Source organism: Haliotis rufescens, unplaced genomic scaffold (assembly GCF_023055435.1).
Source record: "Haliotis rufescens isolate VD_foot unplaced genomic scaffold, xgHalRufe1.0.p SCAF_1, whole genome shotgun sequence".
NCBI classification, from domain to species: Eukaryota; Metazoa; Mollusca; class Gastropoda; order Lepetellida; family Haliotidae; genus Haliotis; species Haliotis rufescens.
Genome location: NW_025963779.1, coordinates 9,353,776 through 9,380,629, shown reverse-complemented (window position 1 = coordinate 9,380,629; position 26,854 = coordinate 9,353,776). Strand labels below are relative to the sequence as shown.

General features: G+C 40.0%; 1 protein-coding gene across 1 annotated transcript; it reads left to right on the top strand.

Annotated features, from left to right (window-relative positions):
• Window positions 1-6,208: 6,208 nt before the first annotated feature.
• LOC124136715 (basic salivary proline-rich protein 1-like) lies at window positions 6,209-7,717 on the top strand. The gene has a single exon (XM_046502711.2). It carries the CDS (start codon window positions 6,209-6,211, stop codon window positions 7,715-7,717), a length of 1,509 nt encoding a protein of 502 aa, XP_046358667.2.
• Window positions 7,718-26,854: the final 19,137 nt, after the last annotated feature.

Sequence of the window (26,854 nt, the reverse complement as noted above, 5' to 3'; positions counted from 1 at the left end):
CAAGGAGCCCATGAGACCTGGTCATCGACAGTGGTCATTGCCTAATACATCACATCAAATATAGATATTGACAAAGCATTATGATTGATTTGGTTGTCCCGGGCTTGTTACTAAATGTTAAAAGGAGGACTGTGGTAGATGAGAACTGTAAGCTGTGCATCCATCATATCAAGACAGTAGTGTATATCACTGAGAAGGGGACTATAAGCTGTGTATATCACTGAGAAGGGGACTATAAGCAGTGTATCACCCATGTCAATACGGTGGTGTATATCATTGAGAAGGGGACTATAAGCTGTGTATATCATTGAGAAGGAGACTATAAGCAGTGTATATCATTGAGAAGGAGACTATAAGCTGTGTATCCATCATGTCAAAACAGTGGTGTATATCACTGAGAAGGGGACTATAAGCTGTGTATATCACTGAGAAGGGGACTATAAGCAGTGTATCACCCATGTCAATACGGTGCTGTATATCATTGAGAAGGGGACTATAAGCTGTGTATATCATTGAGAAGGAGACTATAAGCAGTGTATATCATTGAGAAGGAGACTATAAGCTGTGTATCCATCATGTCAAAACAGTGGTGTATATCACTGAGAAGGAGACTATAAGCAGTGTATCAACCATGTCAATACGGTGGTGTATATCATTGAGAAGGGGACTATAAGCTGTGTATATCATTGAGAAGGAGACTATAAGCTGTGTATCCATCATGTCAAAACAGTGGTGTATATCATTGAGAAGGGGACTATAAGCTGTGTATATCATTGAGAAGGAGACTATAAGCTGTGTATATCATTGAGGAGACTATAAGCTGTGTATCCATCATGTCAAAACAGTGGTGTATATCATTGAGAAGGGGACTATAAGCTGTGTATATCATTGAGAAGGAGACTATAAGCTGTGTATCAACCATGTCAATACAGTGGTGTATATCACTGAGAAGGAGACTATAAGCTGTGTATCAACCATGTCAATACAGTGGTGTATATCACTGAGAAGGAGACTATAAGCTGTGTATCAACCATGTCAATTCAGTGGTGTATATCACTGAGAAGGAGACTATAAGCTGTGTATCAACCATGTCAATACAGTGGTGTATATCACTGAGAAGGAGACTATAAGCTGTGTATCAACCATGTCAATTCAGTGGTGTATATCACTGAGAAGGAGACTATAAGCTGTTTATCAACCATGTCAATACAGTGGTGTATATCACTGAGAAGGAGACTATAAGCTGTGTATCAACCATGTCAATACAGTGGTGTATATCACTGAGAAGGAGACTATAAGCTGTGTATCAACCATGTCAATTCAGTGGTGTATATCACTGAGAAGGAGACTATAAGCTGTGTATCCATCATGTCAAAACAGTGGTGTATATCACTGAGAAGGAGACTATAAGCTGTGTATCAACCATGTCAATACAGTGGTGTATATCACTGAGAAGGAGACTATAAGCTGTTTATCAACCATGTCAATTCAGTGGTGTATATCACTGAGAAGGAGACCATAAGCTGTGTATCAACCATGTCAATAAAGTGGTGTATATCACTGAGAAGGAGACTATAAGCTGTTGCCATCCACATCGTGTATTTTGTTGTGGTAATTTGTTACCAACCACATCAAGTATTTTGTTGTGGTAATTTGTTACCATCCACATCGTGTATTTTGTTGTGGTAATTTGTTACCATCCACATCTAGTATTTTGTTGTGGTAATTGCGAGACCAATCATATTAGCAAAGAACATTTTACATGTGCATTTTTATGATTTGCTCCAACATCACAATGCATGGATGTGAAAGGTCATTCTGCCAGGAACCTTTGCCGAACAGGTTGCCAAAACACACTTCCACCTTCTCTATAAATTAGATATCTTTTGGACCTTATCATTAAGTTTCTACTAATCATTGCATATGGCGACTTTCTTTAGCTTTTCAAAATATATGACACTCACACAATATTCACAGTAGTTTGTCATGAAAATCACACAAATACCATGAATACTGTAAAATGAATTAGTTCAATATTTATGACGAAAATTAGATGTTTTAATTCACTAAAACCTTCCATGATATCCTGCCTTCTCCCACTCTCCTATGATATAACGTGTCAATAGGTACGGCCTCTGTGGTATTGTGGATACTAGAGTGTCTGCCCAAGAATACCTGTCCGCATCGTACCAAAAGATGTAAGTTATGGTACTTGTTGTTTCTTTGCCTGGCACTCGACATTAAGGGACTAAAACAAGGACTGGTTGGCTTGGAGTCCGTATACTGTGAGTGGGGTATACATGTTAAACTGCAGCATGGCATCTCAATGGTCTAGCACTATAAAACTGGCATTAGTCCTTAATAATACAAGCAGCCACCACTACCCATGTACATGCATGTGGCTATGTATGTGCAGTCACAACTTGAACACGATGTTAAACCTCGCCTCGCCTCGCCCCGCTCCGCCCCGCCCCGCCCCACAGCATTATGTAGACGTCCTATCAAACATCTAACCCTTTCAGTATATTGTCCATTCCAGACAATGTAATGCTATAGTCCTCTGTAAAAGATTAGCAATGAAAAAATTGTTTGAAATACAATTGATACAGATTGCTCCATTGTGAATGTATTGGTATGTATTACAGAGCTTTTATGCATCGAAAGTCTTATTCTGTTTTCTTATTCTCTGAAAATAACCTTTTTATTTACATTCTATGCGAATCTAAGATATTCATTAGATACTACATTTTTTAACCAAGATTTGTGGCACTTTTGATTGACTACTTGTTTTGGATTTTCCACAAATATGATTTTAGATATAAATGCAGTGTGTTTGATGCATCAGTAAGATGACACACAAATAGAGGATTTGCCATAAAGTTTGAATTAAACATTCAATTCAAAACTGTGAAGTTAAAAAAATCAAAACATTTTTTTTTAAATAGCTCTCTTGAAAATGGAAGCAAGTTTGTTATAATTTTCTGTCGTCTTAATGAATGTACTTATGTGTGTTTACCCACACTGACATGATATTAGCTCATTGGATTGTTTTTCCACTTTTTCTCAAATTAGACATCCAGTGATAGCTTGACATGAATATAACTTTTATTGATGGATTGTGGATATAATAGTTTATTGACCATCCTTATGACGCCAGAGGGAACTGTCTGGCAGTACAGGAACCCACAAGGAAGAGTTTGAGGACCTGAATGGTTCTTGGATAGGTGATCATGACCACAGTAGTTGTCTAGGTGTTTGTTTTTCTTGGATAGGTCAACACAGTCAGAAATGCAGAAATACACAGTAAAATATAATCCAAACGTATCAAATACGCAACGAACATTACAGATACGCTACAAAAATAAAACTTGTGCGTATCATCAAAATATTGTGAAGTAACCCTGCGTATTCGATTAGCAAATCAGCAACTTATTTTGAAATTATAAACGGGCATTCCGTCAACCTTGCCAAACTCCACGATGACAGTTACATCATGATCATTTGCCATCACACTTTCTTGTGGAAGTATCGTGGTATTTTTGAGTCCTATAAAGCTCTCGAACCCACACGACACCAGTTTGCAGGGACTAGATGAATAGTGTTTTTAAATATTTAACTTAAATACCCACATGTGTAAAAACTAGTGGGTAACAGAAATTTGAATATGCAGATAGAATTACTGATACCCAATGATTTTAAAATACATGGGTAAAATACACACAACACCAAAAGCTTATCTGGAGCTCTGTGTGGGTCTTAGATAGGTGGACACAGTAGTTGTCAAGGTGTTTGTTTTTCTTGGATAGGTCAACACGGTAGTTGTCAAGGTGTTCATGTGGGTCTTAGATAGGTGGACACAGTAGTTGTCAAGGTGTTTGTTTTTCTTGGATAGGTGGACACAACAGTTGTCTAGGTGTTCTTGTGGTCCTTGGATAGGTGGACACAGTAGTTGTCTAGGTGTTCTTGTGGTTCTTGGATAGGTGGACACGATAGTTGTCAAGGTGTTCTTGTGGTTCTTGGATAGGTGGACACAATAGTTGTCAAGGTGTTCATGTGGTTCTTGGATAGGTGGACACAGCAGTTGTCAAGGTGTTCATGTAGTTCTTGGATAGGTGGACACAGTAGTTGTCTATAGGTGTTCTTGTGGTTCTTGGATAGGTGGACACAGTAGTTGTCTATTGGTGTTCATGTGGTTCTTGGATAAGTGGACACAGTAGTTTTCTAGTTGTTCTTGTGGTTCTTGGATAGATGGACACAGTAGTTGTCTGTAGGTGTTCATGTGGTTCTTGGATAAGTGGACACAGTAGTTGTCTATTTGTGTTCTTGTGGTTCTTGGATAGGTGGACACGGTAGTTTTCAAGGTGTTCTTGTGGTTCTTGGATAGGTGGACACAGTAGTTGTCTGTAGGTGTTCAAGTGGTTCTTGGATAAGTGGACACAGTAGTTTTTCAAGGTGTTCTTGAGGTTCTTGGATAAGTGGACACAGTAGTTTTCTAGTTGTTCTTTTGGTTCTTAGATAGATGGACACAGTAGTTGTCTGTAGGTGTTCATGTGGTTCTTGGATAAGTGGACACAGTAGTTTTCTAGGTGTTCATGTGGTTCTTGGATAGGTGGACACAGTAGTTGTCTAGGTGTTCTTGCTGTTCTTGGATAGGTGGACACAGTAGTTGTCTAGGTGTTCTTGCTGTTCTTGGATAGGTGGACACAGTAGTTGTCTAGGTGTTCTTGCTGTTCTTGGATAGGTGGACACAGTAGTTGTCTAGGTGTTCTTGTGGTTCTTGGATAGGTGGACACAGTAGTTGTCTAGGTGTTCATGTGGTTCTTGGATAGGTGGACACAGTAGTTGTCTAGGTGTTCATGTGGTTCTTGGGTAGGTGGACACAGTAGTTGTCTATTGGTGTTCATGTGGTTCTTGGATAGGTGGACACAGTAGTTGTCTAGGTGTTCATGTGGTTCTTGGGTAGGTGGACACAGTAGTTGTCTATTGGTGTTCATGTGGTTCTTGGATAGGTGGACACAGTAGTTGTCTAGGTGTTCTTGTGGTTCTTGGATAGGTGGACACAGTAGTTGTCTAGGTGTTCATGTGGTTCTTGGATAGGTGGACACAGTAGTTGTCTAGGTGTTCATGTGGTTCTTGGATAGGTGGACACAGTAGTTGTCTAGGTGTTCATGTGGTTCTTGGAAAGGTGGACACAGTAGTTTTCTAGGTGTTCATGTGGTTCTTGGACAGGTGGACACAGTAGTCTATTATTATTATTATTATTATTGATCCAGTGACCGGGGTAATAATAGCGCTTTCAGCATGCCCCTGTGGGTTGTAGAAACATGCGCAATATAAAGAGCCTATCACTATTATAATTATTATTATTATTATTGATCCAGTGACCGGGCTAATAATAGCGCTTTGAGCATGCCCCTGTGGGTTGTAGAAATATGTGCAATATAAAGAGCCTATCACTATTATTATTATTATTATTATTATCATTATCATTATTATTATTATTTTTTAAGTTGACAGAAATGAAATCCTTTTGCTGCATTAGTTCTGCAAAAATGCCACTGTGGTCTGTCCTCCTATAAATGCATAGTACGCAGCATGTTCTGGTTCTTGACACATTTCCTGGCACAAAGCTAACACGTTAGGTTTGAAATTGAATAAACAGGTATCAAATGCATTCTATTTCACTTGCACTCTCTCCACTGAATTGGTCGATAATGTGTAGGGGTCACTGGATTGGAGCTTATTTTTTTTATCAGAGATTTAACAAATTTACATGTGGATCGATGTTGACTATTTTCAGTGTGACACCACGCACACTTCAAGCACATAAAGCATTTCATTTGTCATTTGAGTCAGTAACATGTTCATGGTCCTAAACTGGAAGTCTTAGATTTGAAATAACTTCTGAATAGCATGTTAACTCAGTTGATAAAATTTGGACCCAACTGAGTGTGGAACAGTTGTAATTACGAAACAGGATCTGTCATGTCTGCTGCTGCTGGATTGGGGAGATGTCACATTGCAGGAGCAATAATAGAAATAACACTCTACATGTATATGTACTTTATAATATGACTATATGTTTTATATATTTTCGTGAAATAAATCTTTTAGAAAAATATAAATATCAGAAAAATAAACAGAGCCCTGCTATGTAGACCCATTGTACACCTGTCTTCTTTATATGGTGGGGTATTGGGAGCAGAGAATGGATCCAGGCACCCCCAGGCATTCCCAGGCACCCCCAGGCATCCCCAGGCATCCCCAGGCACCCCAAGGCATCCCAAGGCACCCCAGGCACCCCCAGGCACCCCCAGGCATCCCAAGGCATCCCCAGGCACCACCAGGCACCCCCAGGCACCACCAGGCACCCAAGGCACCACCAGGCACCACCAGGCATCCCCAGGCACCCCCAGGCACCCCAGGCACCCCCAGGCATCCCAAGGCACCCCAGGCACCCCCAGGCACCCCCAGGCACCCCCAGGCATCCCAAGGCATCCCCAGGCACCACCAGGCACCCAAGGCACCACCAGGCACCCCCAGGCACCACCAGACATCACCAGGCACCCCCAGGCATCCCCAGGCACCCCCAGGCACCACCAGACATCACCAGGCACCCCCAGGCACCACCAGACATCCCCAGGCATCCCCAGGCACCACCAGACATCACCAGGCACCCCCAGGCATCCCCAGGCACCCCCAGGCACCACCAGACACCACCAGACATCCCCAGGCACCCCCAGGCACCACCAGACACCACCAGACATCCCCAGGCACCCCCAGGCACCACCAGACACCACCAGGCATCCCCAGGCACCCCCAGGCACCACCAGACATCACCAGACATCACCAGGCACCCCCAGGCACCACCAGACATCACCAGACACCACCAGACATCCCCAGGCACCACCAGGCACCACCAGACATCACCAGGCACCCCCAGGCATCCCCAGGCACCCCCAGGCACCACCAGACATCACCAGGCACCCCCAGGCACCACCAGACATCCCCAGGCATCCCCAGGCACCACCAGACATCACCAGGCACCCCCAGGCATCCCCAGGCACCCCCAGGCACCACCAGACACCACCAGACATCCCCAGGCACCCCCAGGCACCACCAGACATCACCAGACATCACCAGGCACCCCCAGGCACCACCAGACACCACCAGACATCCCCAGGCACCACCAGACATCCCCAGGCACCACCAGGCACCACCAGGCACCACCAGACATCCCCAGGCACCACCAGGCACCACCAGACATCCCCAGGCACCACCAGGCACCACCATGCACCACCAGACACCACCAGACATCCCCAGGCACCACCAGGCACCACCAGACATCCCCAGGCACCACCAGACATCCCCATGCACCCCCATGCACCCCCAGTCATCCCTAGGCATCCCCAGGCACCCCCAGGCATTCCCAGGCATCCCCAGGCATCCCCAGGCATCCCCAGGCACCCCCAGGCACCCCCAGACACCCCCAGGCATCCCCAGGCATCCCCAGGCACCCCCAGGCATTCCCAGGCATTTCCAGGCACCCCTAGGCACCCCCAGGCATTCCCAGGCATTCCCAGGCACCCCCAGGCACCACCAGACACCACCAGGCATTGCATCAGAAAGTCCATGGTTCAAATCACATCTCAATTCAAACAATTTTGTATATCAATGTAACTTTGCCTTCCTCAAGATTATTCCTGACATGAAATAACATGAAACGAACAAGAATGAATTTGCCTCATTCCTTTTTCTTCAGTCGGTTGTACAGGGATTGGTAAGTTGGAGCTACTGCATCAGAAATGAGACAAGGTTTATATAATGAAATAACTTTGGCAAATATAGATTGGTCTGGACAGGTGGGTTTGACCTAGACACTGGAATCAATGAGCATTAGATTTAAAGTCAATCAGATGACCATTAAACGGCTGGATGAAGTGTTAATACCAGTGTGTGACTTCAGCAATTATGTCCCTACAAATATTATCACTACAAAATTGATTTTCTTTGATTCTATGTAATTTGATCCTGTCTACCAATACATTCCCTTCAAGAAATCCTTTTTCTAATTTAAAAAGAAATTGAATGTGGTCTGTTGTGTTTGGAGATATATGTCCAATATTATCTGCTCTTAAGAACAGTAGTAATATTGTTATTTCAGCTGATGCAAATTTTATGATAGTTTTCATTTCAATTTTCATCAAATTTGCACTGACCTTGAACAACACGTGGCAGTTCCTCCAGATTGTGTGTATCTTACAGCATGTTAAATTGCTCATACTTCTTTGGCCCGTGTTGATCACATGATTGTCAATAGACACATGTCTACAAGAACAGTTTTCATTGTTGCTGAAGTCTCCATTAATGGCAGCACTTATTGACAGTTTGTAAGTGACATTTGTGTTCATTGTTGCTTCCTTCTGTGAGCAGTAATACAATAAAATTATACCTGCTCTGCTGGTTCCGAGCTGAGATCAAATTGTGGGAGTGAGCAGTGATGTCAATTGGTTTGACAATTGGTTAAAAGGGCTCTAGGTTGTCTCAAATGACAATAAGAATGAAAATAAGACTTGACAATGTTGTTTATTGGTCAGCCTAATGTTACAGTAGCATACCAAATCTTTTTAAGCGTAGGCTACTTCTACTGTCCAGCATGATGTGAAATCCAATAATTAATTTCATCCATCATTGGTTCAGAGGGGCGTATTCATTAGTCTGTGTATGCAACACATTCAAGTGACAATTGCTGGATACTGAGAGGACACTAAGCTGGAGGATGGCATTGAAGGTCATTGAGGCTCGCAAATGGAAGTTTCAGGTGGCCATGATTCTGTAACTGCAATGGGGAATAGAAGGATGCTCAAGGCTGTTGACTTTTGGTCTGAGGTCTGCTTGAGGGTCAAAAATAGTCTGTCGGCTTGCTGGACAATTAGCTTGTGCTCATGTTGACAGGTTATCCGTTAACGTGGATAAAGAAAAACGAAGAAGTCTTGCTAAACATGGAAAATAAGCCATCTAGAAGGGTCAGACTAATCAATTGACAGAGATTAATTCTGAAGATGTGTTTGATGGCTGTAGGATCTCAGGCAGAGGAGGTTTTCACGCCGATTAAAGGGGACTTGAATGGGTTGATTAGTATGTTTTTGTCATCGTACCCTTATTGGAAGGGCGTGGGGTAGCCTAGTGGTTAAAGCGTTCTCTTGTGGGTTGATTCCCCACATGGATACAATGTTTGAAGCCCCTTGTGTGTCCCTTGCCACGGGTATTGCTAAAAGTAGTGTAAAATGATACTCCATCACCATTGCATGGCTTGTGTTCACACATTTTTACCACTGTTTTTTTCTGGTCCAGGTTACATTACATGCTGCGGACGTGCAGGTTTGGTGGTAATTGGTACTAAGTAGAAGCCAATTCACTTTCCAAGAAAGTACCATGAAGATCCGGGTAGAATAGTTCTTCAGCAACCTATGCTTGCCGTAAAAAGCAGCTGTGCTTGTTATAAGAGTTATAAGAGGCGACTAATGGGATCGGGTGGGCAGTCTTGCTGACTTGGTTGATGCGTGTCATCGTATCCCAATTGCGTGGATCGATGCTCATGATGTCAATCACTGGATTGTCTCGTCCAGCTCGATTATTAACAGACCACCGTCATATAGCTGAAATATTGCTGAGTGCAGCGTTAAACAACAAACAACCAAACAAAACATACCATGAAAGAAATAATTCTTGAATATTAGATAATGCATGAATGTAATCACTTCGTGTCAAATGGGAAGATTTCAGAATGCTGCAGATTTATTGCTTTAGGAAGCTTAGGGTTTGGGAGAAAATGTTTGAATGATTCAGATTATTAACTTTAGGAAGCTTAGGGTTTGACAAACAATGTCACTTCATTTTGAGATTATGAAGTAACCCCTTCATCACTTGAGCTAATCGTGGGTGTTACCTTAGAGTGCTCTGCTGGTCTTGGGAGCATGATCAAAACGTTTTCACAAGAAATGAATGGATTGGCATCCTACCGTCTGACCCCTTTTAATGGATCCGGGATGAAAATAAACCCATGTAGACCTGTGACCATCTGTGCTGGGAAGTGTGCCAGAGATCCTTGGTGATTCTCTGCAGAACTGGTGTCAGAGGATGACAAGCTTCAGATACAGATTAACGCTATAACTGATGACTGCTTGGAGGTTGTGCAGATGGCAGCGGTCACTTAGTGGACAAGGCTTGACCAAGCTTCATTTAACTTTACAATATGAGATGGCTATGGTTTTGGATTACAGTGGTGCAGAGTTGATGGTGCCGTAGACAAGATTGGTATTTTTATTAATGTGAAAAATCTGTTGCTGGTGGGAATAATGGGATTTTACTAGTGGTGGTATTAATGGGATATGACTGTGGTAATAATGGTATATTACTGGTGGTGTTATTAATGGGATATGACTGGTAATAATGGTATATTACTGGTGTTGCTATCAATGGGATATGACTGTGGTAATAATGGTATATTACTGGTGCTGTTATTAATGGGATATGACTGTGGTAATACTGGTATATTACTGGTGGTGGTATTAATGGGATATGACTGTGGTAATAATGGTATATTACTGGTAGTGGTATTAATGGGATATGACTATGGTAATAATGGTATATTACTGGTGTTGCTATTAATGGGATATGACTGTTGTAATAATGGTATATTACTGGTGGTGTTATTAATGGGATATGACTTTGCTAATAATGGGATATTACTGGTGGTGTTATTAATCGGATATGACTGTGGTAATAATGGGATATTACTGGTGGTGTTATTAGTGGGATATGACTTTGCTAATAATGGGATATTACTGGTGGTGTTATTAATGGGATATGACTGCTAAAAAGGGATATTACTGGTGGTGTTATTAATGGGATATGACTTTGCTAATAATGGGATATTACTGGTGGTGTTATTAGTGGGATATGACTTTGCTAATAATGGGATATTACTGGTGGTGTTATTAATGGGATATGACTGCTAAAAATGGTATATTACTGGTGGTGTTATTAATGGGATATGACTTTGCTAATAATGGGATATTACTGGTGGTGTTATTAGTGGGATATGACTTTGCTAATAATTGGATATTACTGGTGGTGTTATTAGTGGGATATGACTTTGCTAATAATGGGATATTACTGGTGGTGTTATTAATGGGATATGACTGCTAAAAATGGTATATTACTGGTGGTGTTATTAATGGGATATGACCAATCCATCGGTCTGTCCGCTAGAGTGCTGCCCTTTGTCAAAGGGAAGCTACTCTAACCCTAGTCTATGAGACGTCATGGCCACGGTCAGACGTTGTTGACAGTCAGTCTGTCCTGTCATAACGTTAAGAAGTGTAGTCATATGTACACGCAGCAACAAAACGAAACAAGGTAACAATTCAAACATATTCCAGCCAAATCCAACTATTTTAATTTGTGGAGTAGGTTTCAAGCCGCAGAGGTCTACAAGCACAGATATGGCTACTGATCCCGGTTGGCTAGGGCTCGTGCCCTCGCAAAATTGTTTCGAAATTTATATCTCCAAAGTTGCCCAAACTTATAAAATGCCTTAGCTACATCACAGTTAGACACTGATTTTCAGTATATTAGACTGTTCTTTTGATAATGATGGCAATTATCCCTGTAGTTTATCCAGATTCTCCATGGTTAATTCTGCCTCGATCGCCGAATGACGAGGGCGACGCCATGTTTGTTTATAAACAGTGAAAGTAGTTCCTACTTGACCTTTGATATTTGCATCTCTTTCCGCATATGACACCAACAGATATCGTTTTTATCCGTTGGCTTTATCCTGCCGAGAAACCTACCCATTATATGATAATAAATGGTATATTACTGGTGTTGCTATCAATGGGATATGACTGTGGTAATAATGGTATATTACTGGTGGTGTTATTAATGGGATATGACTGTGGTAATAATGGTATATTACTGGTGGTGGTATTAATGGGATATGACTGTGGTAATAATGGTATATTACTGGTGTTGCTATCAGTGGGATATGACTGTGGTAATAATGGTATATTACTGGTGGTGTTATTAATGGGATATGAATGTGGTACTAATGGTATATTACTGATGATTGTATTAATGGGATATGACTGTGCTAATAATGGTATATTACTGGTGGTGGCAACAACTGGATGTAACTGTGGCAACCATGGGATATGACTGGAGGCAACAGTTGGATATGACTGGAGGCAACATTGGGATATGACTGGTGGCAACAATGGGATGTGCCTGTGGCAACAATGGGATGTGCCAGTGGCAACAATGGAATATGACTGGTAGGAACAATGGGATATGACTGGTGGCAACAATGGGATGTGCCAGTGGCAACAATGGGATATGACTGGTGGCAACAATGGGATGTGCCAGTGGCAACAATGGGATATGACTGGTGGCAACAATGGGATGTGCCAGTGGCAACAATGGGATATGACTGGTGGCAACAATGGGATGTGCCTGTGGCAACAATGGGATGTGCCAGTGGCAACAATGGGATATGACTGGTGGCAACAATGGGATATGACTGGTGGCAACAATGAGATGTGCCAGTGGCAACAATTGGATATGACTGGTGGCAACAATGGGATATGACTGGTGGCAACAATGGGATGTAACTGTGGCAACAAGGGGATTTCAGTGTTGTAGTGTCAATGATGAATGGGAAGGATTTGGCTCCTGGTATGATTTTGTACTCACCATGAAACTGGTTCAGTGTGTGTCAGCATGTGCTTATGACATGTTTAAAATCAATCTATACAGAACAAAAAGAGTTAGGCATCAAAATATTTTGGCAGATATTTTCAATGAAGACCGAGAGCACAATTACATAAAGAGATTCCCAAAAATAATCATGTTTTGCCAACATTGAGCACTAGAGCCCAGAAGAGGCAAAATATCAGTTGCATAAATCTATTTTAGAACTAATAGAATTTATTCCAATTTCCTAACAGGGAGTTTTCAGTCTCATGTGGTTTAAACATATTTTTATTTCAAAAGAAATCTGGATCGGTAAACAAGCAAAACTTGCTTATGTAAATACCTCTCCAGGTAATAACTTTAGAACAGCTGGTTATATATCAGATTATATGTAAAATAGTGCTAAACATAAACATACTAAATGCACAAATGAAATAAATGAAGCCAATACAAGTGGTGTCTGTGAAATAAGATATAGCAGTTTTCCATTACTACATGCATAAAATTAAGCTACTCGAATCTTTTGCTTTTGACAATGAAATCGTGAACTGATTTAAGAACAGTCATGTTTGTAGAACTGCTAACTGAACTATTGCCCTGTAATACCATTTTTAAATCATACCCATGTGTGTAGAAGTACATAGTTTTTCTGATATTATGGTATTTTTGACAGGTCTTTTGCGTTTTCAAAGTGATACCCACAAGTGCAGTCTGATATGTCTGACACATGTCGTCTAAACTTATCAGCGTTTAGGTCACTGCAGCCGAGCCTAAGGCGACAGTGGACAATTTGGCATGATCTATGACCGTATTTTAGGTCAAAATTATTAATAATTGTATCAGAACGATTAATTAAGGATTTGAATTCTTTTAATGAGCAAGAATTAGTAACTTCATTGGGTAGATAGTTCCACAGATTAATCGTATCCAGAAGCAATGATTTAGCATAGGTCTGGGTTCTACATTTGATTGTTTGTATGTTAGATCCATTTCTAAGGTTATTATTGCTATTATCAGAGACTGGACTTGGAATGAGATCATTTGGATATACAGGTGAAATACTGTTTTTCATTTTGTAAAATGTAATCAATTTGAAGCGGTGTCGACGGAAACAGCGAATTTTTGGTTGGTTTTGACATATTTTTTAACTAGTCGCCACCAGATCTTAGTACCATATGAAGTATTTATGATGTTATCTATTTTTAATTCATGAGCTCTTTTGGCTATTCTGACTGATGATATTACTTTATTCCTGCAAAGCCTAAATTCTACCCAATCTAACAGTCGATTTCTGTTTTTAGCAATTTTGTGAATACGATTACGTTTCCTAATAAGAGAGCGTATCTCGTTATTTATCCATAGAGGATCCTTTGTTTGTATTTTGACAGTCTTAGTTGGAATGTATTTATCAAATATGTCTTTAAGTCTACAAGTCAGATCTTCAGTGATAATGTTAATATTATCAGATGAGAATAGGCTATCCAGGTCAATCTCATTAATACCTTGATTTATACCATCTGCATCTGCCAAGGGATAGTTAAATATTTTTCTCTTAAACGCATAGTTTCTGGGTATAGTTTCTTTTATATGAACAAAGATAGGGCAGTGATCGCTACAGATTGGATCAAGTACACCAGAAGACCTCACATTGTTTACACAGGATACGAATATTAAATCGATCAAAGTTTTAGAATTAGAGGTTATTCTTGTAGGATCTGTAATTATTTGTTTTAAACCATACATAGATTGTAAATGTTCATTCTTTTTAGTGGTTTCGCATAGAATATCTAGATTGAAGTCGCCAGTAACAATAGTAAACATATCAAGATCAACAGCAATTAAATTTCAATAATGAACACATTTATCGGCACGATAAAATGTACCAATTAAGTAATTTCGAGTTTTACATTTAACCTGTATCCATATCGGCTCAAGCTCGGCAAGTTCTAAATTTCTCATCATTTTAGCGTTTAGATTATTTTTAACATAAGCCGCAACCCCACCACCACGTTTTGTTCTGTCTTTTCTAAATGGAGATTGAAAACCAGGAATTTGTATGTCATTGTTTCGAATATCTTCACTTAACCATGTTTCAGTCAAACATATTACATCGTATGACCCAAATTCTGCGCTTAAAATATTCAATTTATACCTGAGACTACGAACATTTAGGTGTATAATATTTAAGTCTTTTAAGTATTTAGGTCCAGGATGAGGGTGATCATCTCCACAGCAGAGGAGTAGAAAAATGAAGAAAATTGATAGTCGCAGATTATACAAACATCGAAATTTAGAAATGTGTACAAAAATCAGAAACTTAAATGAGTATTTAACATGAAGTGTAACTGCAAATGTACCCACTGCTTGTCTACATTGTGATATGTCAACCGACATCGAATGTTAGTATGATAAACAAAGGCACAGTGGGTCGCAAAAGAAATGGACAAACTCACAGACACACACAAGCTACAGATATGGCTCGGTACAAGATACATAAATAAGCACTATTTTGGTTTTCTTTTCTTGGACAACAAACAAGTACGAAAAATTTATAAAAAATAGAGATGAAAAAGTTAATGAACAACACAAACATAGTTTCGGTTCGAGAAACAAAATATCCGATAAAAACAATCAGGGATAATGCATATCTTAAGTCTCATGTCAAGTGTGAATGTGAGTGCAACAGCAAAGATTTTTAGCTGGTGTCTCCCTCCTCCATTGTCTCTATTGCTTCAAGGTGACAATGAACGGGGAGACTAATGAGTTCAAACATTTAATTAAAAAGCAGCACGCCTCCACAAGCATGTTGTGGTGTAATAGATTACCGACATCAACGCACTCACTTGTTACTGTCAGTAAAGTTGAGGTTAGCAACACTTGTCTTAAAGTGTATGTCCGATGCCATTCCCTATTTGGACTCCATACATTCCGAGGTGAACATTGCACTTGCCTTTGCATGTGTTTGTGATGGGTGCCACCTTGTCCCGAATACCTGGTATCATCACTATTTGATATGGATGTATAAACACTTGCTTATGATATAGTAGGAATCGTTCAATCGACTCTAATTTATGCAAAGATTTCTTGTTGCTATGGAAAGAAGTTTGTTGCTTTTGTTTATGAGAAAAACATACTTCAGTCATTTAGTTCAGTGTGAGTTGAGGTAATAATCAGGGACAGAAGATGTAAATCATGTCGTGTTTGGTGGTATTTAGAATGTCAGGCATGTAACGATTGGTGATAATTAGGATGTTAGGAATAAAATGCTGAAATAAAGGAAGTGGGTCAATGCAAAAGGCAGCTACAGCATTCAGCATTTGGCATTTGGCCTTCTTCACTGAAACAATCTTAGTGCTCTGAACATGCATCGTTATCATAAGACCTCAAAGGGATTCCACGTTGGAATTTAAACTCTCTTTTGTACAAGGCGACAAAATGGACTGGGTGTCAGGCTTGGGGTGACTTAGTTGATTGTATGTTCTTGTACTTCAGTGCTGTGGATTGGTGCTTACATTGTCCAGACCTGTCAACTATCCCGCATTTTGCAGGAGACTCTCGCAATTTGAGAGACTATTTCTCCCGCAAAACAGCATTTTTCATTATTTTAAAAATTCCCCTCCATTGTCCCCGTGATCAAAAACAAAGAACAGGAAGTTTACGATTACGGAAATCTATGAGCAAGTTTTCCAATTAAATCTGTATGCATACATGCATGTGATACCTCCTGATCTGTCCGGGAAGCTCCCGGATTAGCGACCCTTGTCACAACCATCCCCCAGGGGACACAGATGAGCCTTTTGTCTAGTAATCAACTGGTAATTAAATACAAATAGTGAACGATTTAACGATGTAAACTGTAAAGAAAACTGGAATAGTCCTAACAGGTGCCTGAAGCATGTGCAGGGTTGAACTTGAAATGAATACTGTAAATCTTGAAATTAACGCGAGCGTGAATTAAATGCGAAAAATGCGAGGGGTCGCATTATTAAACATCGCATTTATATCACCAATAAGACAGTTTGGATAGCAGAAATACCAACTTAGACATATACTGAAAACAAACAACTATGTATTCCACATCACTGTTCATTGAGCAGCACTTGTAATAAGTATATAAACAATGTCATTCAAACACTAAATTACGTCCTGTGAAATGTCACTACTTAGCTCAAGACAAGCGTTCTACTCACTTTTGTCATCACTGATCACACCTGCAAGTCCAGACAGACGCCACCCACGCAACACAGTGTCTTTGTTCTTTGCCACTGCGTCAAAGGCCAACACTAGCCAGCGCGAATGTATTGTTTTAGCGGAAGTACTCTCCTCAACGCTAATAAGCGGTGCTATTGGGATTATTGTAAGGTTGGATTAAGGTGAGGATTCTCCTGTAAACCAGACAGAGGACGTTTTCTTTTGATATAAATCCACTGATGCTTGAGAGGAGGGGGTAGTCGTATTGATATTGAGTCGCATAATTGGCTAGGGACCAGCGGTCGCATTCTTTTTGAGCCGCATTAATTTCACGATTTACAGTAATCAGCTGCTGAGTACTTATCACTTCCTGAAATGAACCTTGTTCTCTTCATGTTCTTAGCGTGTATATTCCTCTATATATTAAGAACGTAGATACATATTGCCAGCCCAGTTACACATATCTTTATTGGCTATCAGATTTGTCAGAAACTTTGTCAAAACATCAATATACCTCAAAGGTACGCCATTAAACTCTCGGAAATGAAAACAAATTATGACCAGCAAGCGCCGTCTCCAGAAACAACACTCAGCGTGATTGGTTGATTTGGTAGTCAAAATAATGTTACACGATCAGGCTTAGTCATAGCTAGGGCTTCAAAGTCAAAGTTTAAGTAAAACTTTTAAATTTCCTTTTGACTGACATCGTGACTCGTCTGCACAGAAATATCAAGACACAGAACTATCAAATTTTGCAAGAATTTATCTTATGATTATTTTACACAAGTTGATTGGCTAATACTTTTCTAGCATCCCAGTAATCTAATTTCCATACGACAGTTTCTAGTCAGCGGCTGACTGTCAGCCAATGAGATTAATACACGTCAAGGTCAGAAAGGTCAGCAATGAGAACGAGACTCATTTCATTCATAAATTGTCGTAAAACGTAATAGTACTTCCAAATATGGCACACATTTCTTGGAAATGGAATAACGTGAACAGAACATTTCTAGGAAATTTATGAAGCGAAGTAAACAGACTACTGCTGACAGAAAAAAAGGGTCAACTTTTTGCATCAAAATAGCCTGCAATCTCGGGGTATCGCGGTACTTGTCATGTACGCTAAACAGAACAAAATACACTCACTAACCTTTATGATTTTTCGTGTTCTCTGTATCAGATATCATTCATTTTGTCAAACAATGCATATTTTACTGATAAAAGTTCATTATTTACATTAGTAGCTCCGAGTAAAAGCCGGGCCTCGCGCTCTGTTTGACAAGGGAGAGAACTCCATCGTATCACGGTACAGAGAAAGGTTGTGTATGGAGGTCCGAATTGGACAAAAAGAGGACATAATTCTACCAACCACTTGGTATGATCATGCCAGACATCAGTGATTTGTCCAGACAATTGCAAAGACAGCACAAGTAAAATTCTAAATGTGTTATCAGCAATAGGTATTCAATGCATATTTACCGAAAAGTAAGAGAAAAATATTTTTATAAGTCAACATCAAAATATTAGAAATGATATTTTAAGATTGTTTAAAAAAAATTGGATGACAATGATTTATCACAAAATGGAAAAATGTTAAAAGTTAACAATAAATATATAAAAAGCACTCCTAGTATGCCCAAAGTATGTATTTATCTTTTGCTTACTAGTGAAGAACGTATTTCTAAGTTTGGCATTATGGCCCTTATGATCTCCCAATAGATTCTGGGCACAGAGCGGGGAAAAATGTGCGGACTACGTAACTTCCGTTACCTCATTAGTCGCCATGAATATGCAGATGATCTAGTTCAGGTCGATAGAGAAAGTTTACTTGGGGAACTGCGGGTTATATCGTTGGCCATTGATAGATGGGGGTAAGGCAATATTACAACAGATGCCAGAAATATGTATCAACGGATTAATAACTCCTTACTTACAGCAGACGGAACATTCCGAGGAAATTGAAATTGTTTATGAAGTGATCACTTCCCGGTTACTGATTTGCATTAATAGACAGCCGCTAAGAGGCATTTCCCGCGTGAACTACCGGAAAACACAAATGCCGCGATATGATGAATGCCGCGGTACCATGGGGTCCGAGTATAAATGCACTTAATATTTCTATGGTGTATTTTGTAACCAAATTTGCACCAAATACTCAGAACGAAAGGAAAATAGAAACAGAATTTAAGCAAGCTGTACGTACAAGAAAATGATTAATTATTGTTTTAAAATATTTTGATATAACAGTTAAAAATTACCTTCTTATCTTCACTATTTTAAAAATCTCCCCCTTTGGAGGCAAATCTCCCCTATTGTCATGATGAGGGGTTGACAGGTCTGAATGTCAATCACTGGATTGTCTCGTCCAGATTATTTCTGCCACCTCATACAGTAGGAATACCACTCAGTGTGGCGTCAAACACACCAGACATTACATCAGCCTTTGCAAAATCAGTAATGTTCAGATCCAAAAGCACGATTTCTTTGTAGTTAATAATGGTTTCAGATGTACAGACATTGTGAAGCTTTGACAAATAAGGTACCTTGCAAGCGATGATAAATGTTGAACACTCATTTGTAGGATATTTATTGTCTTGTTTGTGAAGTTACAAACATAGTTTTTACATGCATGTTTGAAGTCACCTCAAGATCATTTGTCAACACATTTGTATGTATTTTGATTTATTGATGAATGTGAATGCAGTATTTTTCAAATTGGATGTCAGATTATATATGGAACAATAGTATTCTGATTCCACATTCAGAAAACAACAGTGTTTGTGTGTTTATGTCAATACATTTCACAGTAAACTTTGAACAGTATTTCATTATATATGACATGTGGCATGATGCTTGTTGTGGGAGGAAAGTCAGTCAGAAAACCCATAAGCTCATCCATGGTGCTGACAAACTTCAGATTATTAAGACTTGAAACTTTCATGGATTACAAACAACGTTGTTTTTGTTTGTAACAATGTTTCAAGGCTATTTCTTACCCCTTCATCGGGAAAATGATGACCTCAAGGATGTTAGCTTTGACCTGGCTGGTACTGTGTCATCACACCATGGTGTGACCTAGCTGATACTGTCATCATACCATGATGTGACGTGGCTGATTCTGTGTCATCACACCATGATGTGATGTGGCTGATACTGTGTCATCACACCATGATGTGATGTGGCTGATACTGTCATCACACCATGATGTGATGTGGCTGATACTGTGTCATCACATCATGATGTGACCTAGCTGATACTTTCATCACACCATGATGTGATGTGGCTGATACCGTGTCATCACATCATGATGTGACCTAGCTGATACTGTCATCACACCATGATGTGACCTGGCTGATACTGTGTCATCACACCATGATGTGACATGGCTGATTCTGTGTCATCACACCATGATGTGATGTGGCTGATACTGTGTCATCACATCATGATGTGACCTAGCTGATACTTTCATCACACCATGATGTGATGTGGCTGATACCGTGTCATCACATCATGATGTGACCTAGCTGATACTGTCATCACACCATGATGTGACCTGGCTGATACTGTGTCATCACACCATGATGTGACATGGCTGATTCTGTGTCATCACACCATGATGTGACCTGGCTGATACTGTGTCATCACACCATGGTGTGACCTGGCTGATACTGTGTCATCACACCATGGTGTGACCTGGCTGATTCTGTGTCATCACACCATGATGTGACCTAGCTGTACCGTGTCATTACACCAGGATGGGATGTGGCTGATACTGTGTCATCACACTATGATGTGACCTGGATGACTGCAAACATTATGAACTACTGCTCCAGACGAATCCACTGTTCTTGTCCTTCCACTCACCAGCTTAATTGATAACCTTTAAGTATTCGTAAAACTGAAATCTTTCCTAATTTACCAACGATCCACTTGCTGAAGAGGTTTACAGATTATGAAGTTGTAGTCTTCATCAGATTCCATCCCCAATACAATTAGTCCTAACAGCATTATCTCAGTCTGATGCAAATGTGAAGGATTATTTTTTTTTAATTGTTAAAATTGAAAGCAGAATAAAGGTAATGCTTTGAATTCTGTTAGTTTTGATTACTTCAATTTAGAAGAATTAAGTGTGGCTTATTGAAGCGTGTTGGTGCTCATCGAACCACCATCATCCCGTCAGTGGGAATTGCACTAAAATAGGAGGTGAACATATTTTTAGACTGCTCAGTGAGATAAATCATGTCATCTTTGGGTGAGATGCTTGGCCCGATCGGCAGTGCCAAATGACGTGGAACTGCAGCAGACAGACTGACGGGTTGTTGTGAGGAAAGCAGTATCCCAATCAGGGACTCAGAACCTCCACGTCTTCCACTTGGCATGGTTGCACCATCAAGCAATGAAAAATTAACTATAATCAATACCTGGTGGAATTATCAGATGGTGCATTGCACGAGAACAGAGTATCTGAGGTGGCGAAGACATTCTTAATTTGTTGTCCTAATATTAGTGTAGGTGTGGGTAGGCATCTCTTGATGGAGATTTACCTGACTGGTTTGAGTGCAGATAGGACAAATCTACAAGGTTTGATATATTTTAAGAAATATCAACCTCATGGAGACCAACTTGGATTTGAACCTGTGCTTTCGTCTTCTGAACTTGATAGCATTGAAGTAAGGCTAAAAAAAAATAATCGTCTTGGTTCTCAGGCACCGCCCACATCATCCTAAAGTTCGCCGCACGTTTCTTTTTCATTTCCATTTTTAACCAAAAATTATAAAATCCTTAAATATTACAAGTCCAATGGTAGTCAGAAACTGTATTCCAGTATTTTACTCATCAAGGAATACATTTATGTAGGGAGGCCCATTCTCAGGTTGATTGTACAAAACTGTCTATTTCGTTACATACTAGTTTGAACAACCCAAAGTAAATTTAAAAAATACCCCCTCCCTCCCCCCTGCACTGTATTTTCAAAAGCCATTGCCTGAGAACCAATTCCCTTTGTTTTTTTAAGCCTAATATTAATTTACTTGTCCTTTTGGATATATACAACTAAAAAATAGTTAAAGATCACCTGATGTTTTTCATATGACTATAGTTAATCTTCATGGTCATTGCAGATTAACTTTAGCCATATGAAAAAATCAGGTGTTCTTTTGAGAAGTCTATTTGCTTTAAAATAAAGAAAAATCATAAATTAAATGTTTTATTGTCTTTTTAAGCAGTCTTGGAACTATGGTTAGTGAACTTGTGTCTTACAATAGTTACACTAGGAGTGCATGGATAGGACTGACTGGTCCACATGAGAATGTGCTTGTATCAGAGCTGGTCTTGTGTTAGGAGTGTTACTGAAAGACTCGTCAATGTTTGCGAAAACATTTTTCCATTTCTGAAACCTTTTTTTTATCCTCAACAATGTGAGGGAGGGATAAATGCTTCCATCAGAAATCATTTATTTGATTTTAATTCAGCAACTCAGAGATACTTTCGACAGCCAATATTGAACATGTCCATCCTGTTCCTCCACACACTGCAGGTAATGACCAGGGAGCTGCCTATACAATTACATCCATTAGGTAGGAAATCACTATTTCCTACACACTCGTAATATTGGAGAGTGAGTTTTTCTATATCTTGTACACTTATACAGCTCTTGTTTGAAATAACTTTATGAAACTTGGCAGTGAAGTCATATCATGGGCTGATTTCTTTAAGTAGTCAATGCTTGACTTACATTCAGGATAGGGCCGGGAATGCTAAAGTCGGCAATATTGAGGTGTGATCAAAACAGCCTGTAAATAGTTCAATCTGGGTCACATGAACCTGTGGTTGATAGCATGAGCACAATCCACACCACCAGGTGTGATGACTCAATCAGCCAGGTCACATTGCAGGCTGCAAGCATGTATCGCCTCGTACAATCATAGTAATAATAATAATAGTCCATTTATATGGCGCTGTACTCCATGCATAAGCATGCTCTAAGAGCTTAGACATTTTTACCCTGGTCAATGGTTCAGTGCGCACTCAAAATAATTCTCAGCTCCCTGAGGAGTATACAACAAACATGGGGTACTGGGCACCTACTCTCATCCGGAATCCTCATGGGGTATGTATTGGCATGTTCTCATGACAGTTTTCCTGTTTACTAAATTGTTTTGTCGATGTTCTTGACCGTTATGTTTCCAAATTGTACATATTATTCAAAAGAAGTTTAGTTCTCTCATATTGCTATAGTTAATCTGTCGTGGCCATGACATTTAACTATAGTCGTTTGTGAAGTCGGATGTTTTTTTTAGTAGTATTTTAAGCTCATGCATTAATATTAAGCATGTGCAATACAAATATAGGAGCTATGTACTGCATGAGATTTCCATGCAGCATATTTGGGTTGTATTTAATTTGATATATTTATTGATTTATTTTTACTTCAAGGCTGTATTTTAATTCTGCTTTTGCAGTATTTTGTCACTTTGATGCTGTATTTTAAGTAAGATAATTCACACATAACTGGGCATTTGTTACAAATAATTATACATGCAAACTTTGCTGGCTCGTAAATTACTTGCAATGTCCCGTCGCTTATGTGTTATCCTCAACAGAAAACGGAATGTACTGAACAAATATGGTAATAGGCACAAAGTGTGTTCTCCTGAGGAAAGTAATAAACTGTGAGGTATGTAGGTCAGTGATAACAGTCCATCTAAGCATTGAGAACTTTTCCAGGGGGGGATTGCCTCCGTGGTCTAGTGGAAGCCCGTAGGTCAGTGATAACAGTCCATCTAAGCATTGAGAACTTTTCCAGGGTGACCGCCTCCGTGGTCTAGTGGAAGCCCGTAGGTCAGTGATAACAGTCCATCTAAGCATTGAGAACTTTTCCAGGGTGACCACCTCCGTGGTCTAGTGGAAGCCTGTAGGTCAGTGATAACAGTCCATCTAAGCATTGAGAACTTTTCCAGGATGACCGCCTCCGTGGTCTAGTGGAAGCCCGTAGGTCAGTGATAACAGTCCATCTAAGCATTGAGAACTTTTCCAGGGTGACCGCCTCCGTGGTCTAGTGGAAGCCCGTAGGTCAGAGATAACAGTCCATCTAAGCATTGAGAACTTTTCCAGGGTGACTGCCTCTGTGGTCTAGTGGAAGCCTGTAGGTCAGTGATAACAGTCCATCTAAGCATTGAGAACTTTTCCAGGGTGACTGCCTCTGTGGTCTAGTGGAAGCCTGTAGGTCAGTGATAACAGTCCATCTAAGCATTGAGAACTTTTCCAGGGTGACTGCCTCTGTGGTCTAGTGGAAGCCTGTAGGTCAGTGATAACAGTCCATCTAAGCATTGAGAACTTTTCCAGGGTGACCGCCTCCGTGGTCTAGTGGAAGCCTGTAGGTCAGTGATAACAGTCCATCTAAGCATTGAGAACTTTTCCAGGGTGACTGCCTCCGTGGTCTAGTGGAAGCCTGTAGGTCAGTGATAACAGTCCATCTAAGCATTGAGAACTTTTCCAGGGTGACCGCCTCCGTGGTCTAGTGGAAGCCTGTAGGTCAGTGATAACAGTCCATCTAAGCATTGAGAACTTTTCCAGGGTGACCGCCTCCGTGGTCTAGTGGAAGCCTGTGTGACAGGAGATCAGTAGGTTGAGGATTCGTTAAAAGATGGTGCTTGTTGTTACTGGGCCTGTCTTGTGCTTGGTATTAAGAGGCTAAAACAAGGACTGGTTGGCTCGGAGTCAGTATACTGTATCTGAGTGGGGTATTCATGTTAAACTGCATGGTATCTCAGCGGGCTAGCACAATAAAATCGTCATTTGTCCAGACTAGCACAAGCAGCCACACACACATGTGCATGTGTAAGAGTGAATATTATCCTACCCTATTTTTTATCCCGGGGATGAAATTTTCTAGTGTCAGGATGATTCTCCCTAGTGAATTTGAACCCATACCAGTGTGGCAGTAAGGTAGGATACTATACTCTTGAGTAAAACTCCCCCCGGGATAATATGTAGGTAGGATATAAACCTTGCTTACACATGCACATTGCTATATAGTGCAATAATCTTGGACGTGACGTTAAACCCCATTTCACCTCACCTGGTCCAGGGGTATAGAGCTGTAGCCCTGATTTTCCAATGAAGTACTTAAACTGTTTTAAAACCCTTGTTGATAGCTACCTCGCTGTATAGTGACGGTTACAGATTAAATATGAAACGAATCAATCAGACCAAGGAGAGGTCATCGCACTTCTGTACTACTTGTGTTACAACTCTTCAAATGCCTTTTTACTCATTATAAAAACTAGTTTCACTTTCCCAACTGGGTATTTTATGCTGAAGTGCTGGAGACTTAATTAAAATAATCGTTAAATGAAAACTGTGAAGAAAATTGCTTTTGTTTTTAAACAAACCAACCAACCAGTCTTACGCTAAAAAATTTGCTTACTGAAACAGAGACACTCATTAAGTTAAGTTATTAATTATTCAGTCTTCCTGACGGACTGCACCCAGATTCTCATATGTGCGTGCAGGTTTTCGTAAAGGATAAAATAGTGCTGAGGACACACGATCTCAGACTTAGATGGCGGGCAACTGAATGGCTTATCACTTCCAGAAATTTGTTGTCTGTTTTTTTAATTCTCGCAGCATCTGTCAACATGTACAGCTGTCCATTGGCAAAAAATTAAAGAAGCTATTGGTTTCATTCATAGTACATTGTATGATTTTGTGAATACAATAAACTATGTTTATAATGAACCAATGGATATAACAAACTTATGTTTTGGTCACAGCCATTTGCTGTATATATGTTGTACATATGCTTATGATGAACTACTGTTATAACGAACTAATATTAGTGGTCCCTTTCAGTTCATTATAACCATAGTTTACTGTATTTTTACTTCACATTAAAAGTTCAAAGAACCTCATCCAATGTCATTCTTTAACAGCTTCAGTTTTTGAAAAGTAATAAGCAGTGTCTTAGTGTAGAAGGTAAAGATAACCAGCTTCAGTAGCAGAGAGATTAGTGATGTCATTTGATTGTGACGGCATGGTAACCGATATGATGCCACAATGGTCTGCAAAGCATTGTGATGCAATTTCATTGCAACAATATCTCCTGGGAGAGGTTGCTTGATCTCACCAAAGCGATATCTTCTGTGGGGACAAATCTTGGTTGATAAAAATTTTTATAACCTAGTTCATTCTGTAAAACCAAACTTTAGTTTCAAAGTATTATTGGCAGTGTAATAAATATTCCTTTCTACTACAATATGATTTAGTTAAGACACTTATCACCAGGTGAACCACACAGACTAGTGTTTAAGAAAAATATGAAGATTGATTTTTGGGATTGAGGAAAGAAACAAAGACGGAGCCAATTAGATGATTCACATTTGAATGAACATTGTGTCTATGAAATTAAGCCTCGTCTATACATGCCATGATGCCAACAATATTATCTAAACACAGTCATGCATCAGTGACTTTCAGATGTGCTTGAAGAGATGGGTCAAGCCTAACTAAAAGATCCTGCTTTTATACCCCATCATTTACCAGACACTTCTATTGTCACAATTCTTGTCTGGTGACCTTCAGAAGAGGATGAAATTGAGACAAGTAGCTACCTTTTTTCTTCTTTTTTTTGTTTGTTTCTTTGTTTAATGTCACTTTCAGCAATATTCCAGCTATATGACAGCGGTCTGTAAATAATTGAGTTTGGACCAGACAATCCAGTGATTGACATCATGAGCATTGATCCATGCAATTGGGATCCATGACATGCATCAACCAAGTCAGCATGACCACTCGATCCCTTTAGTTGCCTCTTTCGACAAGCATAGTCGCCTTTTAAGGCAAGCATGGGTTGCTGAAAACCTATTCTACCCCAGATCTTCACAGATCAGTAGCTGCCTAAAAGTTG

What these genes read in the sequence shown, in the direction of transcription:
- LOC124136715 (XM_046502711.2), top strand. Translation starts at nt 6,209, where the DNA reads ATGGATCCAGGCACCCCCAGGCATTCCCAGGCACCCCCAGGCATCCCC.